The 18936-nt window shown below is 43.9% G+C and overlaps 1 protein-coding gene across 1 annotated transcript in view; it reads left to right on the forward strand.

Moving 5' to 3' along the window:
- FNDC7 (fibronectin type III domain containing 7) overlaps positions 1 to 18633 on the forward strand; it is a 30536-nt gene extending 11903 nt beyond the window's left edge. The window contains exons 6-12 of the mRNA XM_002751163.6: positions 1312 to 1566; positions 3679 to 3936; positions 4502 to 4756; positions 6239 to 6493; positions 9108 to 9368; positions 13990 to 14019; positions 18580 to 18633. Of these exons, the coding sequence (XP_002751209.2) occupies positions 1312 to 1566; positions 3679 to 3936; positions 4502 to 4756; positions 6239 to 6493; positions 9108 to 9368; positions 13990 to 14019; positions 18580 to 18611 (1346 nt within the window). The 3' untranslated portion in view covers positions 18612 to 18633. The remainder of the gene's footprint in view (positions 1 to 1311; positions 1567 to 3678; positions 3937 to 4501; positions 4757 to 6238; positions 6494 to 9107; positions 9369 to 13989; positions 14020 to 18579) is intronic.
- The last annotated feature ends 303 nt before the right edge of the window (positions 18634 to 18936 follow it).

The raw sequence follows: 18936 nt of genomic DNA on the forward strand, positions 1-18936 counted from the left end.
CAAGACCTTGTCTCAATAAAAAAAAAGATAATAATTAATTAATTAAAAAAAATTTAGGCTGAGCACATTGACTCACTCCTGTAATCCCAGCACTTTGGAAGGACAAGGTGGGAGAATCACTTGAGGTCAAGAGTTTGAGACCAGCCTGGCCAACATGGTGAAATCCTGTCTCTACTAAAAGTACAAAAATTAGTTAGGCATGGTGGTGCACACCCGTAGTCCCAGCTACTCAGAAGGCTGAGGCAGGAGAATGACCTCAGCCCAGAGGTGGAAGTTGCAGTGAGCTGAGATCATGCCACTACACTCCAGCCTGGGCAACTGAGTGAGACTCTGCCTCAAAAGTAAATAAATAAATAAAATTTAAAAAATAGTTTTTTTTAAAAAGTACTTTCCATGCCATGAAGACTTTATATATAAACCCCCAGAAAGACCTCGTTCCATTCCTTCCTACTTACGTGATCTTGGACCACTTACCAACCTCTACAAGCCTCAGTTTCCTCAACTGTAAGATGATAATAGTTGCTGGAAGAATTAGAGAAAATATTAATATAAAACACAGTAAATGATGTCTATATTTTAATCTCTAAAACAGATAACTTCTGGGATATTCATTATTCTACTCAAGCCAGACTAGCTTCATCTCTGGATGAATCAAATATTTCAACAAATAATCTAACAATGAAAATATTCATGCCTTAAGATGAATCTGAATGTCTGACGGCCCATTATTTCTTTTTTTTTTTTTTTTTTGAGACAGAGTTTCAGTGTTGTTACGCAGACTGGAGTGCAATGGCACGATCTCTGCTCACCGCAACCTCCGCCTCCTGGGTTCAAGCAATTCTCCTGTCTCAGCCTCCCGAGTAGCTGGGACTACAGGTGCGCACCACCATGCCCAGCTAATTTTTGTATTTTTAGTAGAGACAGGGTTTCACCTTGTTGACCAGGATGGTCTCGATCTCTTGACCTTGTGATCCACCCGCCTCAGCCTCCCAAAGTGCTGGGATTATAGTCGTGAGCCACCGCGCCCGGCTCATGGCCCATTATTTCAAACCATATTTCCTTTAACAAGAGAATGTGACCGGTCGTTAAAATTTGCTGTAGTGGTTTGGGGCCTGTAACACAGCCTTTGTTCCTATAAAGAAAATGTTCTATGCCTCTAGTGTACAGTTTTGCATTTTGCACACACATTCAATCTGTCACAAAGCTCAGAGTTGCTGATTTGGGTTGTATTGAAATCTTGGATAATTGCAAAGATGCAAAGAAAATCTCCTGAAGCAGTCTCATGATTGTTCATTATTGATCATTTCCTAGTTGCTTGTGCACCTGGAAGAGTGATGATCCAAGAAGATTCCCCTGGCCACCTGTCTGTGACTTGGTCCGATGTAGATCTGGGTGACTACTATGTGGCCTTTGTGAAGAGTGATGATGGCTTGGAAGTCCACTGCAACACATCTCTCACTCAGTGTAATTTCTTATCTGAGTGTGGCTTCACTTATTTTATTAGTGTTTTTGCCTATAATAAGGCGGGGCAAAGTCCTTTGGGTGACATATTCAATTATACCACAGGTAAGTCCCATTTGATGCTTGTCAAGGGAGTTCTGAGATCACTAACCTCAGCAGCAGAAGGGATCACCTACTGCACTAACTGACCTACCACCTGGGAGTCATTCTAGGGCCAAGTACAGAAAGTAATCTCTTATCCCACATTCTTTCCAGAGTAGGGAATTTTGGCTTTGTTGACCCAAGCGTAACAAGAATGCAAGGTTTAGGAGTGAAAAGAGAAAAAATGTAGTTGTTCAATCTTGCTCTGAAAAAATCCACGAAGATGTACTCAGTGAGTGTTCTAGCATGTGCTGCTGCCAAAGAGGAGGCAGTGCCTCTGTTTCAGGAGGTCACTTTTCCCCTGAGACCAAGACAGACATACAATGGCCACGATGCTACATGGTATGGAGGGCTTTGGAATACGACACCTGGGTTTACACCCTAACTTGACCACTAATTCATTCCTTCAGTGGGGACAATGATGTGCATCCACCTTGGTAGTTCCTCAGTATTCTCCACTGCAAAATGGGACAAATCATGAGAACATGAATGTGAAAAGGTCTTGTATGTGATAAATCGTGATGCAAATATTTTTATTAGCATCACAATTGCTGTTGCTATTATTCTCCTCCACTAGGCTTGCTTTTTTTGAGAGAGCGTCTCACTCTGTCACCCAGGCTGGAGTGCAGTGGTGCTATCTCAGCTCACTGCAACCTCTGCCTCCTGGGTTCAAGCAATTCTCCTGTCTCAGTGCAACCTCTGCCTTCCAGGTTCAAGCAATTCTCCTGCCTCAGCCTCCCAAGTAGCTGTGACTACAGGGATGTGCCACCACACCTGGCTAATTTTTTGTATTTTTAGTAGAGATGGGGTTTCACTTTGTTAGCCAGGATGGTCTCGATCTCCTGACCTTGTGATCCGCCCACCTTGGCCTCCCAAAGTGCTGGGACCACAGGCGTGAGCCACCACACCTAGCCTAGGCTTGCATCTTGTACAAGGCAGGAATTATGTCTTATTTTATTTATCTCTTCATCCTCAATGCTTATAATAGTGTGATCAGCATATGGGAGATGCTCAGGTTTTGAAGAATGAGTGGAGTGATTTAAAATTGAATAACTGCATTACAAAGAATACTCAAACATAATTATATGAAAGTCTAGCTGAATTACAGTAAATTTTGCCAGGTCAGGGAATCTAAATCATTGGCTTTTTCAGATTTTGGAATAAGAAGCTATTGACAAGGTCCTAACACAGGAGGGCCCTCCAGAGTGGCCTTGAACTGGATCTTGAAGAATGAATGGGAATGTATGTGAGGCAAGAGCATCCCAGAGAAACTCCAAGCTGAATCAGACATTTGCCAATAGGGTTATTTAGAGTCTATTAAGACCTACTTATATACGGCAGGCACAGTGGCTCACACCTGTAATCCCAACACTTTGGGAAGTCAAGGCAGGCAGATCACTTGAGGTCAGGAGTTGAGACCAGCCTGGGCAACACGGAGAAACTCTGTCTCTGCAAAAAAATACAAAAATTAGCCAGGCGTGGTGGCATGCACCTGTAATTCCAGCTATGTGGGAGGCTAAGGCATGAACATCACTTGAACCCTGGGAAGCAGAGGTTGCTGTGAGCTGAGATCACACCACTGCATTCCATCCTGAGTGACAGAGCAAGACCCTGTCTCTTTAAAAATCAACAAACAAAAAATTACATATATAACTATGATCCCCACCCCCTAGCTTTATTTGATTTAGTGTCTAGAAAGGCTGACAGAATCTGAGAAGTTAGACTACATAAGATTTTACCAGGCAAAAGAGGGGAAAGGCTTTCCAGCAATCTTCTCTACATAGACAATAAGGGTGCACGTGGTGTGGGGAATTGAGGAGTCTGGTGTGGCGGAAAGTCAGGGGAGCACAGGTGAACCTTACAGCTCGTGATGGCCATGAATGTCATGCTGAGGATTTACCCTCTATGCAGTGGCAAATAGGCCAAGACCGGACCTGGACAGACCCGTAGGGGGTAGCTGTAGTCATTAGGGAGGGCAGTGGCAGAGGCTATGGGCATGGGAGGCCAGGACTCAGTGTCCCCCTGGCTGCATTGCTCTTGATGGGACTGCCATTTTCCCTCTGCTCCTGCTTTCAGCTCCGTGTTGCCCTAGTGACATTAACCCAGTGTTGGTGTCCAGTGACAGAGTTGAGATTGTCTGGTCTCCTGTCCGTGGTGCCGAACTCTATGAAACCAAGGCTGTAGATGGGTACAACGTGGTTGAGTGCAATGACACTGCTCCTGCATGCACCCTTTCAGCTCTAGAGTGTGACACCAACTACAACATCACTGTGTATTCCTTCAGTGAAGTCCGAGGCAGCAATATGTCATGTACTCCTCAGTTCATAACCACAGGTAAGGCACAGCTATCATCCCACTCACTGGTGTCTGAATGATTCACCCCAGCTGTGAGCCTCAGGATGGGCATTCGGTGAGACCAATAAAAAAGTTAAATGCCATTAATCAATATTTGTGGGGACCAATAGACCCCCTGTTGCACGAAGGAGAGGCAGAGGAGAAGACAGAAGAAGAAAGTGGAAAAAAATGAAAACAAAAGGGGACACGGTGGGGTGAGCAGAAGGTTTTGCCAATGATTATGTCAGCCATTCAGTTCCTCTTATCTTTAAGGAGCCTGCCTGTACTCACACCATGAAGGTTTTTAGATGTGTACCTTATTTACTTTTGCTTTTGGAGTTCACAATGCTCTTAAACATTTTCCCTAGTTCAATACTATATGAACCCAATGCCCTGTGTTCATGTCAACAGTTTTCCACACATAGGCACTATGATTTTGACCTGCATACATGGCGTGGTTGAAAACTATGATGATCTCATTATGGGGTAAATCAATTTTAGACCAAATGGCACGTGTGATATTTTTGACTCATGCTGTTTCAATTAATACTCTAAAATCTCTTAGCTCCTTGCAGTCCTGAAATAAAAAATGTTTCAAGGGATGCATTCTCCATGATCAACGTACACTGGCGATCCACTAATGATGACGCTACTTACACGGTGACTGCCCAGGGGGAGAAAGGACTGTATCAGTGCAGCAGCGTGGGAGAGTCCTGTACCATGGGGGGCTTGCCCTGTGGCTCAGTGTTCTCTGTCACTGCTGTGGCCGAAACACAGGCAGGACGGAGCCTGCCCAGCTACAGTGTGCCCCTGGAAACTGGTATGTAACAACCACCAGCCTGAATGTTGACTTCGGGGGGTCCTTAGGAAGTGTTTCAAGATGTGAACTTCCTTATTTAATCTACCCTCACTGCAGTAGAAATACATAAAATTCAGAGACATGTCAAAGAGTCCTGGTCATAGGAAATAAAACGTTCAATATTTTACAGGTTCTGTAAAAATATCCTCAAGACTAGTACATCCATTGACTGGCATCAGAGAAGGAATACTTCCTCATTCTGCAAAACATTTATTTGGATTCGTATTCCCCTATGATATAATCTATCAAAACAGCTAACAAATGAGTAGCCACCTAAGCTGGGTTGTTACTTCTTTGGCTCAGCCCTTTCAAATTTTTCTCTTTAAAAAATGCTTTCTGACTCTGTTTCCTGATAGGTAGAGGGGAGATAATGGCCTCATAGGGCGGTTATGAGTGTTACATGGACGAATGGGGCTTTGCACTCAGCATAGTGTCTGATGCATAGCAAGAGCTCCATTAAAAAAAACTATTATTACATCACAGAACTGTGTGTGAATGAAACATGGCAAATCACTTCAAGCCTTTGGACATCATTTTTTTTCTTATATATACTGATATATAGTATTTTGGACTGTAAAAGTTGAAATATCTAAACAAAGAAAGCAGCGGTAGGATAGAGACCATACAAAATACTGCATACATGAAGAGGTTAGGTATCCTATATTCTGGGTAATGGGTCCCTGAAAAATCGAGATGGCTGTGGTATTGTAGGCAGCTAAGAAATCAAGCTTTTATATCAGTGATGAACTATGAAATTTTCAAGAAAGGCAAATTATACTTAATTGCTAATGCTATGAAATGTTCTATCGGGAGAAGTGAATGCAACCGTTGCTTTGAAATTTGATATCAGAATTGGTGAAGATGGGGGCAACAAATGATTTCTTTCTTATTCTTTTTTTTTGAGACGGAGTTTCGTTCTTGTTACCCAGGCTGGAGTGCAATGGCGCGATCTCGGCTCACTGCAACCCAGGATGGACCCCCTGGGTTCAGGCAATTCTCCCGCCTCAGCCTACTGAGTAGCTGGGATTACAGGCACACGCCACCGTGCCCAGCTAATTTTTTGTAATTTTTAGTAGAGACGGGGTTTCACCATGTTGACCAGGATGGTCTCGATCTGTCGACCTCGTGATCCACCCGCCTCGGCCTCCCAAAGTGCTGGGATTACAAGCTTGAGCCACCGCACCCGGCCTCTTTCTTATTCTTAAAAAAAAATGGTGGAAACTTTCAACAGCCAGTTGGTGCAGTGAATTCATGGGGAAAGCACTCACTATATACAGTGAATGCCACATGACGCATCAGAGGAAATGAACAAAAGGAAATGGAAAGTTTCGGGAATGTAGGATATTGAGTAAAACACAGGCAAAATACCATTCCTTGTCATTTCTCACAGATAATCTTCGCTGGAAATAAATCTCCAGTTCTTTTTCTTTTATCCCATTTCAGCGCCGTGCTGTCCAACTGGTCTGACGGTAACTCAGATCACCCAGTCAGTAATCAACGTGAGCTGGACTATTGGGACAGTGGCCCAAACCCATGTTGCAGTTCTGGAGTCACACACTGGACAGTCTAAGTGTCACACTCATCTAAACCACTGCCTCCTGGGATGCATCACATGTGGCATCAATTACACTGTGACATTAAAAGCAATTAGCGCCACTGGGTTGGCTACGGATTGCTCCTCCCAAAATTATTTCTCTAGTAAGTGATTTCTAGCTCTAGAGTATCAGTAGGGACTTGACTATTGTAAATCCAGGCATAAGCCTTTCCTCCTCGTTTAAAAAGATGCTGCATCTCTACCTAGTTTGATTTATAAACTCAGATTACCTTCTAAAATGGTTATAGTTTTCCCTTTGACTTAGAACCTCAAGGCTTCAGAGGCTTCTGCTGGTAGTTGGTGAATTAACTCCCCTAATAACAATGTTCATGTTTGCTTTTTCTGAAGGGACCATGTATCTTTAGATGACCGCTACCTGCAACACAGAGTAACTCAGCTTGGCAGAGTTCACTGAAAGCATTAGAGCACACATTTTATTTGGTTTGCATTTTGTTCTTCTCATTATAATTATGCTACTACCTCTCTTTTTTTCTAAGCTTCTTCAGCTCCTTCAATGGTTTCTTATTTCAACAGGCAAAGAGAGCAAAGACATCTGTCTACTGACAGTATTGTACCTTGTTCTTCACAAAGACCAAAACCATTAGGGAACAGCAGGGGAAGGTGAAAGCAGTGCCAGGTTACCAAATAAGATTTCTCTTGAATGATTCCAATCCACTGAAGCAGCTGCTTATAGCATGGTTTTGAAAAAGCTTGTGAGGATGCTTCTCCTTGTGAGGAGAAAGAGTACAATGATCAGTTACGCCTGACTGGGGCATGAGATGCCAGAGCTGGAATATAATTTTGGCATCCCAGAGGTAGTAGTCTTAACGGGGAGTTAAAATTAGACAGGGCTTCATGGTTTTTTTGTTTTTTGTTTGTTTGTTTTGAGACGGAGTCTCACTTTGTCACCCAGGCTGGAGAGCAGTGGTGTGATCTTGGCTCACTGCAACCTCCACCCTCTGGGTTCAAGCAATTCACCTGCCTCAGCCTCCCGAGTAGCTGGGATTACAGGCACCTGCCACTGTGCCTGGTTAATTTTTTTGTATTCTTAGTAGAGACAGGGTTTCACCATCTTGGCCAAGCTGGTCTTGAATTCCTGACCTCATGATCCACCCTCCTTGGCCTCCCAAAGTTCTGGGATTACAGGCGTGAGCCGCCATGCCCAGCCAACATGGATTTTTATAAGCTGTGTTGCCTAATCTTCTCTGATCCTGTCTCCTCATTGAAAAGACAGGAACAGGAATATTTTCCTAGTGTATCCTTCGAAGTCATTTTGAGAATCAAATAAGTCATAATGTGAAAACATTAAGAACATGCTACACATATGTCAGCTGGAGTGTATTTCTTTTGACCCATTATCTTGTATTAGATTTACTGCGTAAGTTCTCACCTTGAGAGCCAGTTCTCAGAATATGGCCTATTGCTTATTCTTAATGTAATAAATCAAGTAAGCCTGATTATAATAACTTTTAAAAATTACACAATAGGATCTTTAACTTAGTTACTAAGGAATCCATTTGATGCCCTTATTGGCACCTAATGTGTGGCTTGCTCAAGGTATTTAGAAAAGGATAAAAATACAAATCAACTACAATGGATGAAGCGTGAACCAGCAAATTTGGTCACGGGCATGTTGTATAAATGGCTGCACCCAGGGTGTCATGCTACTCAGCTCAGCAAAATTGTTTTTTCAATTAGGGCTAAATACAGTTAATTATATTTAAGTTTAATCCCACGAAAATCAAATGAAACTAGGGCACTATGAGGGATCTTGACAAGGATGCTGTGCCTTTGACTCACAGTTTGAGTCATGTACAATATGTATCTGCCAATTTGTGGACCTTTCTGACTCACCATTGTTCTATATTAAAAATTCAAACCCCACACCACCTTCACACATGGATTTCTTTCTCTCTCTCTCTTTCTTCTTTCCTTTCTATTTTTCTTCTTCTTTTCCCTCCCTTTCCTTCCTTCCTCCCTTTCTTTCCTTCCTTCCTCCCTCCCTTTTCTTCCTTCCTTCCTCCCTTTCTCCCTTTCCTTCCTTCCTTCTTCCTTCCTCCCTTTCCTTCCTTCCTTCTTCCTCCCTCCCTCCCTTTCCTTCCTTCCTTCTTCCTCCCTCCCTCCTTTTCCTTCCTTCCTTCCTTCCTTCCTTCCTTCCTTCCTTCCTTCCTCCCTTCCTCCCTCCCTTCCTCCCTCCCTCCCTTTCCTTCTTTCCTTCCTTCCTTCCTATTGTTTGAGACAGGATCTTACTCGGTCACCTAGGCTGGAGTGAGTGCTGTGGCACAATCATAACTACTGCAGCCTTGAACTCCTGGACTCAAGCCATCCTCCTGCCTCATCCTCCTAAGTAGTTGGGACCACAGGTGTGCACCACCACAACTGGCTAATTTTTTTTTTTTTTTTTGGTAGAGTCAGGGTCTCCCTATGTTGCCCAGGCTGGTCTCAAACTCCTGGGCTTAAGCGATCCTCCTGCCTTGGCCTCCCAAGTGCTGGGATTATAGGGATGAGCCATCGTGCCCAGCCACTCATACATTTCTGATTATGTGGCCCATTATAAAAGGAACTTGAGTACCCCTTCGAATCTTGCTCTGATCTAACCAGTAATTAATCCTGTTATTTAGAGTAGTTCACTTACATTTTTTCCCTGCAGTGATTAAGGCCATGTTTGGATGATGGTGGAATAAAACAAGTGATTTCGTGTTTATTTTTATTGCCTAGGTGCCTGCTGCCCTTTGGGGGTGAAATTATACAGGTTGGGCCCTAACGGCATCCGAATCTACTGGCAAGCCTCCAGGGGTTCTGCCAATTACAGCACTGACCTCTATGGCTCCAAAGGCATTTTCACATGCACCCCAAGGGCTGGCCTCAGTTTCTGTGATGTCGCTGAGATACCCTGTGGGGATGTATACACTGTGATGGTCTCACCAGTTGCTGAAACAGGACTGAAGCTTACTTTCTGTCCAAAAAAAATATATTCAGGTAAAGCAAGTTATGACAGTTTATCGAAAAGTAACCCTGAATTCATATCTGTGAATTAAGAATCAAAGCAATCAAACTTATTTGCTATGTAGGTAGAACACAGAGGGTATGAAATTTTTTATTTTTTTTTAAGATAGCGCCTTGTTCTGTCACCCAGGCTGGGGTGCAATGGCAGAATCTCGGCTCACCGCAACCTCCACTTCTCAGGTTCAAGCAATTCTCCCGCCTCAGCCTCCTAAGCAGCTTTTTTTTTTTTTGAGACCCAGTTTCGCTCTTGTTACCCAGGCTGGAGTGCAATGGCGCCATCTCAGGGGTGCGCAGCTACCATTAGGCATCTGGAAAACAGAGAATCTATTAGCAACAAAGTTGCAAGACTCTCCTTTGCCGGTATGCAGAAGAAAAGACTCAGAATTGAAGTGACGACTTTATTTCATCCGGCTGAAACGAGTTTTTTTTTTGAGACCGAGTTTCGCTCTTGTTACCCAGGCTGGAGTGCAATGGCGCCATCTCGGCTAGGCGCAGGTACCATTAGGCATCTGGAAAACAGAGAATCTATTAGCAACAAAGTTGCAAGACTCTCCTTTGCCGGTATGCAGAAGAAAAGACTCAAAATAGAAATGAGGCCTTTATTTCATCCGGCTTTAAGTTGGGTTTTTGTTTGTTTGTTTTTTGAGACGGAGTTTTGCTTTTGTTACCCAGGCTGGAGTGCAATGGCGCGATCTCAGCTCACCGCAACCTCCGCCTCCTGGGTTCAGGCAATTCTCCTGCCTCAGCCTCCCAAGTAGCTGGGATTACAGGCACGCGGCACCATGCCCAGCTAATTTTTTGTATTTTTAGTAGAGATGGGGTTTCACCATGTTGGCCAACCTTGTCTTGAACTCCTGACCTCAGGAGATCCACCTGCCTCGGCCTCCCAAAGTTTTGGGATTACAGGCGTAAGCCACCATGCCCGGCTAAGGGTATAAAATTTCTACACAATACAGGTAGATTTTGGCTGTGGAAGACCCCAAGCTTCTTTGGAATTGCGATGCTTTGTTATTATTTAATTTAGAGATTATCTTCTCTGTTCCACTCTTCCCCTTCCCAAAAAGGAATAGATACTTGCTGCTTAACTAGTGAAGCAGATTTAAGATGATTTTCTGCTTTAAGATTTAGGGATCAATTTTTTTTTTTTTTTTTTTTGGCCAATCAGTTTGAGCTTTATGAGGTTGCTCAGGTTAGCCTTGAACTGATGACCTCGCCTTCGCGAGCGCCATGACCTCCGGCGGGAGCCACTTTGGACCCCAGGGATCAATTTTTAACATAGTCTTATTGATAATGTAGACATCCTGGGATGTTGGAAATTAGAAGACTTGAACTTTTATTTGTACAGACTGAGATATGACTGAGGAAAAGTTAGAGGATTAGAAAAAATGAATTTACAAGCCAGGCTTGGAAATATGAGTGGGCAGACAGTCTGTGATCACAAAACATGGCTCTCAGCAACTGCCATCTCACCAGAGCTGGCAGGAAAACATTAGCAATTCTCCCGCTCTGTGTTCCAGCACCTTCTGCTACCTTGCCCAAGGCATAGTCATATATTTTTCATATATTCCTAGAAGAAAAGAGATGATGAAGCCCTAGAATTTTGCAGGTGGACACAGGAAAAAAGAATAAATATTGGCTCACAAACCTTTACTGATAGCCAGAGTCTAAAATTTCCGATGATATGTAGGTGACAAGAGGTTCAGATGGCCCTTGATGATGGAAGGAGGCCAGTTCCTCCCAAGGGGGTATTCTCATTGTCCCTGGCTGTCATGCTCTGATTCTTTGGCTTTCCATTATTTGGTCCACAGGACAAGTTGGCCCAAGGCATAGTCCTATGGGAAGGGACAGGAATAGGTTTCTGGAGTAAGAATGAGCTCTTAGGAAGATAAGTCTACCGCTCAGTAACAATACTGCATTATATCTGCATAATATTTTATAATTTATCGAGTGCTTTCATATTATATGTCTCATTCAGTGCTCAAAATATGCTACGCTGTAGGCTCAACAGATTTTATTATCTCCACTTTATAAATGAGAAAACTGAAGCTCGGAGGCCCCCAAATCTCTATCTACAACTCTTCTCTTCTCCTGACCCCTAAATCCGTATTCAAATTTGATACCTCCAGTTGGAGATGCCCATGCATTTCAAACCCCTCAGGGCCAAAAGGAACTCCTGATCCTCTGCTGTTTCTGATCTTCCTCCCATCGTCCTTGTTTCAGGTATACTAGCTAAAAACTCTGGAGTCAATTTCCATCTCCCTCACCCTCCATATCTAAGTAGGCTCAAATTCTTGTCCTGGTCACTTTCATGATGGTTCCTAAATCCACCTTCTTCTCTTCATTCCCACAGCGACTGCTATGCCTCAGGCCCTCACCACCTCTCCCCTAGACTACTGCACCAGTCCCATCTCCCTATCCTCACTCCAGCCTCCGTACAGTTACCAGAGTGGTCATTGCAGGACACTGGTCCAATTGTGTTACTTTCATGCTTCCAGATCTTCAAAATCTTCCCCATAGGATAACATTCAATCCTCTGAGCATGATGTTCAAAGTCCCTTATAATCTGTCCCCTATCTATCTCTACCTGCATTGTTCAATAGAAATTTAATGAGTCATGTATGAAAAATTTAATTTTCTTGTAGCCATATTAAGTAAAAAGAAAGAGGTGAAATTAATTTCATAATATATTTTAGTTAGCCCAATATATCCAAAATATTATTTTAACATCTAATCAATATAAAAATTATTAATAGATATTTTATATTTTTTCATATTGTCTTTGAAATCTGGTGTGTCTTTTGTACTTACAGCACAGTTAGTTCAAACTAGCCATGTGTTCAATAGCTACTTAAGTGTCTACCATACTGGACAGAGAAATTTTTTTGCGTGTGGGTCTTTTTTGTTTGTTTTTTATTGAGACAGGGTCTTGCTTTGTCATCCAGGCTAGAGTTCAGTGGCACAATCACAGCTCACTGCAGCCTTGATCTCCTGGCTTTGTGTGATCCTCCTGCCTCAGCCTCCCAAGTAGCTGAGACTATAGGCATGCACCTATTAGACTATAGGCTAATTTTTAAAAACTTTTTGTAGAGACAGGTCTTGCTATGTTGTCCAGGCTGGTCTCAAACTCCTGAGCTCCAACAATCCTTTCACCTCGGCCCCCCAAAGAGCTGGTATTACAGGCATGAGCCACTGTCCCTGGCCCGAACGGAGAAATTTTAGGCTCATTCCACAACATCTGTCCTGAGAGGACTCTATTCTCTAGTCCAAGCATCTGGCATCATTCGCGCATGTTTGCTCCTGCTGCACACACCTCCTATGCTATATCATGTTCCTGAGCTACTGCAGTGCTCTTCTGTTTGACCAGAATTCCACCCCCCGACACACCAAGAAAACTCTACCAGCCCCAATTTTCCTTGTCTGTGAAGCCTTCTCCAATTCTCATAAGCTGAGTTGACCCTCTCTCCTCCTCCTTTATGAAGCCCCTAGCACCCTATCTGCACTGCAACATACTACTGTGAATTTAATGCACGTTACTTCTCCTAATAAAGCATTATCTATTTGACTCCCAGTATGTAGCACGTAACTGTTGCCTGATATATTTTAAAGGTCAAAAAGAATGACTCAATGAATTTATGCGCCCAAGATCATACAGCTAAATGAGTGATGGAAGTCTTGTTCTTTCTCCTGCTCCATGCCCACCATTTCACCCTTAGAGAGTCATTCCTCTGGAGGCTGGTTAGCCACCAGAAGTCCCTGAGAGTTAGAACTCAAGCCCTTTGATGGGATGCCATCTCGAGTCTGCAGCCATTTCAGCTCAGTAACATTAGGTACCTAGACTCAAGTTAGGAAATCCTCCTTTGCTCAGTGTCCCTGGTAAAAGCCAAACATTTGGAAGATGTTTTTTTGTTTTGTTTGTTTGCAATATCAGTGATGCCTTACTCTGATAATCAGGACAATATTGTAAATGACAACAACCAGTATTTATTGAGTGCTATGTGCCAGGCACTATTCTGAGGGGTTTATGTATGTTAATTCAGTCCGTATAAGAAATCTATCAGATTGGCAGTCTTTTTTGTTTGTTTTTTCTTTTGAGATGGAGTCTCACTCTGTCGCCCAGGCTGGGGTGCAATGGGGCACTCTCAGCAAACTGCAACCTCCGCCTCCCAGGTTCAAGTGATTCTCCTGCTTCAGCCTCCTGAGTAGCTAGGATTACAGATGCACACAACCACGCCCAGCTAATTTTTGTATTTTTTTGGTAGAGACAGGGTCTCACCGTGTTGACCAGGCTGGTCTCAAATTCCTGACCTCAGGGGATCTGCCCACCTGGGCCTCCCAAAGTGCTGGGCTAACAGGTGGGAGCCATTGCACTCAGCCAAGCTTGGCGTTCTTATTCTTACTGCTTTTCAGATAAACTGAGGCACGGTGAAGTGACTTGCCCAGGTCATGCTGCTAGTAGTATCTTCTCTTATCGCCCAAGTTCATTCTTGTTCATTTTTGGTTCACTTTCCTTTTATTCTTTCTTCAGTTAAATCTTCACTATCTTAAATACATAAATGAATAAATTTTATTTTAAATGCTTGTGTTTTTATTACAGTAACTTGCTCTGGAAGTACACTTGGAATGGGTAAGTTATTTTTCTCATGGATAAAATAGAACAGGATTTGTGTTGCTCCATTTTGGATTACTTAATGAAGTCAGCTGACTCTTCAATTAGAAAGCAAATGCTTTCTTTCTTTTATACAAGGGGTTCCTGCTCTCTTGTCCTGTAACGTTTTCTCCCCATTATAGTGTCTCCTCTCAGATTCCACCAGTTGAGATAAATTTCTTTAAATTCTGAAGTCTTTTCAGTATTCTAGAGTCCTACAGGAAAATGTAAACAGTTTTTGGAGAGGCAGACGCTTCATCCCTGGAACTTCAGAAAGTGATTCCCAGCTCAGCTGTACATTGGAATCACATGGAGAGCTTAAAATTAACTGACGTCTGGGTTCCGTCCCCAGAAAGTTTGATTTAATGGGTCTGGGGTGAGAGCTGGGCATCAGGATTTATAAAAGCTCCTCAGGTGACTCTGAAGTATAGCCAAGGCTAAGAACTGTTACTTTAGAGCCGTGCTTCTCAGACTTCATTGTGCACATGCATCACCTGGGGCCTCATTGAAGCCAGATTCTGATTTGGTCCTAGGAAGGATCTGAGGCTCTGCATTTCCACAAGGTACAGGTGAGGCTGGCGATGCCGAGGCTGCTGGTCTTACCACACACGGAGTAGCCAGGCTTTAGAGAGAATCTGTTGATGGCCTGCTGCGATGTTTGCTCCTGGTTTGCATGAATGGGTGTACCCCGTAGAGAAAAAGGTGCTGCAAGGGCAGTTGGAATAAAGAGAACCCTCACTGCCTCCTCCGTTTTGCTGTGATGATCTTCTCTAGGCTATTTTGGTTGCCCCCACAGAGATGACTCTTGGCAGGGCAGTGGAGATGAGCAAACGGAGCTGTGAGTGCTGACCCAGTAAGCAGTGTGTGCTGCTTCATGAGGACTCCTTGTCATAGCTTTTTAGGGGACAGCTTGGTCTGAGGCTTTAGGAAAAAATCCCCTGGGAATATTATCAATCCAAACTACAGAATTGCCCCCCGCCACGCCCCACCCCTCCCCATTCAGACATGGCTGACTTCCAATGGTGTGAGTGTAAATGAAGCCTTCCTGCCCATAAACCCCACTGGACAGTCTTCCAGTTGGGGCCAGCTCCCCACCCACACCCCCTTCTACTGGCAGGAGCTGGGTCTAGAGTCTCCACTGCCTATTCTCTGCCTGGGCTTCCTTCCTCTCCCAGCCCATTGCTTCTCTGAGCACAGCAGGATACATACTTTTCAATTCCTGTTCCACCTGCAGGTCCAAAATAAGCACAATCCCTATTAAATTTTCAAGAGTTTTGTTTTCTAAGACTACAATAAGGAATAGACTTGGCTTACCAAAAACAGTCTGTTAGGACGCTTCTAGTTATAAAAAATTCCTCTAAAAAATCTCCCAAAGTACTAGAGACCCTAAGCCCTGGTGTTCAGTAAAGATACATGGGCCTAGGTCTGCATTCTTAATCAGTATCCCCCCAAGACACAGAAGTGTGCTAGAAGTGTCTTAGGCCCCCAGGGGAGAGGAGTAGTGTATGATACATTGGCCTTCCCTATGATTTTGTTAAAGAAAGAGTTTCTAATAAAAACAAAAAAAAAAAAGTAAAAAAAAAAATTTAAATCTTTGAAAAGAAAGAGTTTCTACATTTTAACAAAAAAACAAAAAAGGTGGGGTGGCGAGAACAGGCATAGTGGCTCACGCCTGTAATCTCAGCACTTCGGGAGGCCAAGGCAGAGGATCACTTGAGCCCAGGAGTTGGAGACCAGCCTGGCCAACAAAACAAGACCTTGTCTCTAAAAGGTGTGAAAAGATTAGCCAGGCGTGGTGGCATGTGCCTGTAGTTCCTCTGTAGTCCCAGCTACTTGGGAGGCTGAGGTGAGAGGATTGCTGGAGCCTGGGAGTTCAAGGCTGCAGTGAGCTATGATCGCACCACTGCACTCCAGCCTGGGTGACAGACTGAGACACCAGCATCACCAGACGGCTTTTTAGAAATGTACAGTCTCGGGCCCCATCCTGACCTACTAAATCCCCTGGTGATTCATGCGTGTATTCAAGTCTGAGTAGCACTGCTTAGGTACTATTCTCAAACTTCGCTATGTATTAGAGTCTCCTGGATGAAGTTAAGAATGAACACAGAGGTCCAGGCCCTAGCCCAGTGAAGTGCTTCTGTATTTCCATCAGGTTCCCAGGTGATTTTGACACATGAAGTTTGAGGAGCACTGCTTTAGGCCACTAATCTCCTCTTTTCTGTCCTTCTAGGCTTCAGCTTATGTTGGCTATTCCCTTCCTTAGCCACAGCTTAGTCTTCAGCCTGAAATCGCCACTCTCTTGAAGTAAATACTTGTAGAAATCCTATTAAGAGCCAGGTACAGTGGCACACAGCTGTAGTCCTGCGACTCGGGAGCATGAGGTGGAGAATCACTTGAGCCCAGGAGTTTGAGGCCAACCTTGGCAACATAGTGAGAGACCCCTGCTCTCAGTCCCATCTCTCAAAAAATCCTGCAAGGCCCTCAAAAAACAAGAGTAAGCCAGATTATTTAAGGGTTTCTGTGGTCATATGGAAGTCTTTATACCTAGGGGGAAATTCTAAATTGCCATCTTCAATTTCAGCATTTCCCCTTCCTAAACACAGGGCAAGTCCGGTCAGGCCCCTGGGCTGACATGGAGCCTCTGGATATTGCTAAGGGGAGCCATGGGAATCTTGCTGGTCTAAGACTTTGGGTCTTCTTTGACTCTTGGCGTATCCTAAAGCTTTTCAAACTTTTTTTTTTTTTTAGATGGAGTTTCACTCTGTCATCTAGGCCCGAGTACAGTGGTATAATCTTGGCTCACTGCAACCTTTGCCTCTGAGGTTCAAGCGATTCTCATTCCTTAGCCACTTGGGTAACTGGGTGTTACCCAAGTGCACCATCACACCTGGCTAATTTTTATATTTTTTTATATAAATTTTATAATTTTTATATTTTTAGCAGAGATGTGGTTTCAACTTGTTGGCCAGGCTGGTCTTGAACTCCTAGCCTTGTAATCTGCCTGCCTTGGCCTCCCAAAGTGCTGGGATTACAGGTGTGAGCTGTGCGACCCCCTTGTAGACCCCTGCCCGGTACCCGATCCCAAGTTACAGCTCGAGAGTTGGAAGCCGAGTTCAGGTTTATTGGGACCAGCGGGCAGGCCAGGAAAGGAAGGAGAATGGGGCTGGCTGCGACTGCACAGCTGGGGTAGGAGGGTTTTATAGGGAGGCGGACGGGGCGTGGACACAGGGCTGGCGGAGTGTCATAGGAGCTTAGGATAGGCTGTCCGTTTCTGGGCGGACTGCTGAGGTAGCTCAGAGGGTTATGTGTCGGTTCAGGATAGGCCGAGGCTTGGCGGGCTTTCCTGCTGCGATGATTGGCTGCTTGTTGTTGCTGGGCAGAACAGAGCAGGCGTGGCGGGCTTTTCTCAGGGCAGCAGGAAGCCTGGGGGGAGGGTGGGGGCAAGAAACCTGGGGGAAAGATGGCGGGACTTTCTACCGAACATGAGCCACCACACTGGCCATAAACAGACATTTTTAGAGAGATCTAGATTCAAATCCTGCCACCATCACTCGCTCATAGTCAAGTTGTGTAAATTCTCTCTAAGCCTAGGTTTCCTCATCTGAAAATTGGAATAAATAATATCCCTCATAGAAGAGATTAAGGATTAAATCAGAATGTAAATTATTGGACACGAAACTAAGATATTTGCATTTTAACCTTGGTCCTCATAATAGACTTACTCACTGATTCTGTAAGTGTGGTCCTGGGGCCAAAAGCATCAGCATCAGCATCAGCTGGGAACCTCTTAGAAATGCAGTTTCTCAGGCTCCACCACAGACCTACTGAATCAGAAATTCTGGGGCCAGGGCCCAGCCTTCTTTGTTTTACCAAGCCCTCAAAGTGCTTCTGATGCATGCTAAGTATGAAAAGCGTGGCTTTAATTCGAGAAAGCTATTTCAATGCTGAAAATTTGATGCAGGTTGGAATGGAAAGAAAAAACAAACTTTTTGAAGTGATGGGGCTCTAACCCCTGGCTAGATAGATGGGAGGGGTTTGTGCCTGACATCACACCGTGAGTGGGGGCTTAGGGGGGTCCTTCATCTTTAGGACCCTGAATGTTTCAGTGTCACTGCACATCCTGGGCAACTTTGAGGAAGTTTCCTCTCTGTGACCTACTTAATAGCCTAACAGGTTTATATTCTCCCTATAAAACTCCCTAAGTCAATACAATTTTGGAGTTCCCTGAGGAGCACAGCAAGTTGGCTGGGGTGTGGAAAGGAAAGTTCCTTTGTTTTGAACCAGCAGACTGGGATTGAAGAGACTCTGGGAGGGTTTGTTTTGTGAAGCAGGAGAGAGATCACTCTGGTTAGTTAGAAACTGCTGATCAGTTTGAACACTGTGCTAATTGTCATAGTTTCCTGTTTACTTGCCATGAAATGCTGCAGAAATAGCATTTCAAATCAAAATACACATAAAATCTCAGACATTGGTGCTTTATAAGAAGATGTCTGCATATTGAATGCATCTTTCGCTGCTTCCCTTCCTTACCCTTTTCAGTGATTTATAGAGGGAAGAGAAATGAAGACTGACACAGTGAACCCCAGATAAAAACAGAAACTTGACAAAGTGAGTAATGTAAATTGATTTTGTGTGATTTTATGGCAAAATTTTTTGTCTTTGTTTAAAATGTTTTCCCATTTGTTTTGCAGAGTTGTCTCAACTCTTAGTGATTAGAGATGGAAAAGATCCACTAGAATCTAGAATACAAAATGCCTCTAGGGTAGGAAACGCTCCTTTGGCCTTTAGAAGAACAACTCTGACTCTGCTTCCTGAGGGCAAGGTCAGGTATGTCCTCACCCGCACAGTAGTTGGAGATCTGCTATGTGAAGACTCTAGAGAGAAATGGATTCAGAA

Source organism: Callithrix jacchus, chromosome 7, assembly GCF_049354715.1.
Source record: "Callithrix jacchus isolate 240 chromosome 7, calJac240_pri, whole genome shotgun sequence".
NCBI lineage: Eukaryota > Metazoa > Chordata > Mammalia > Primates > Cebidae > Callithrix > Callithrix jacchus.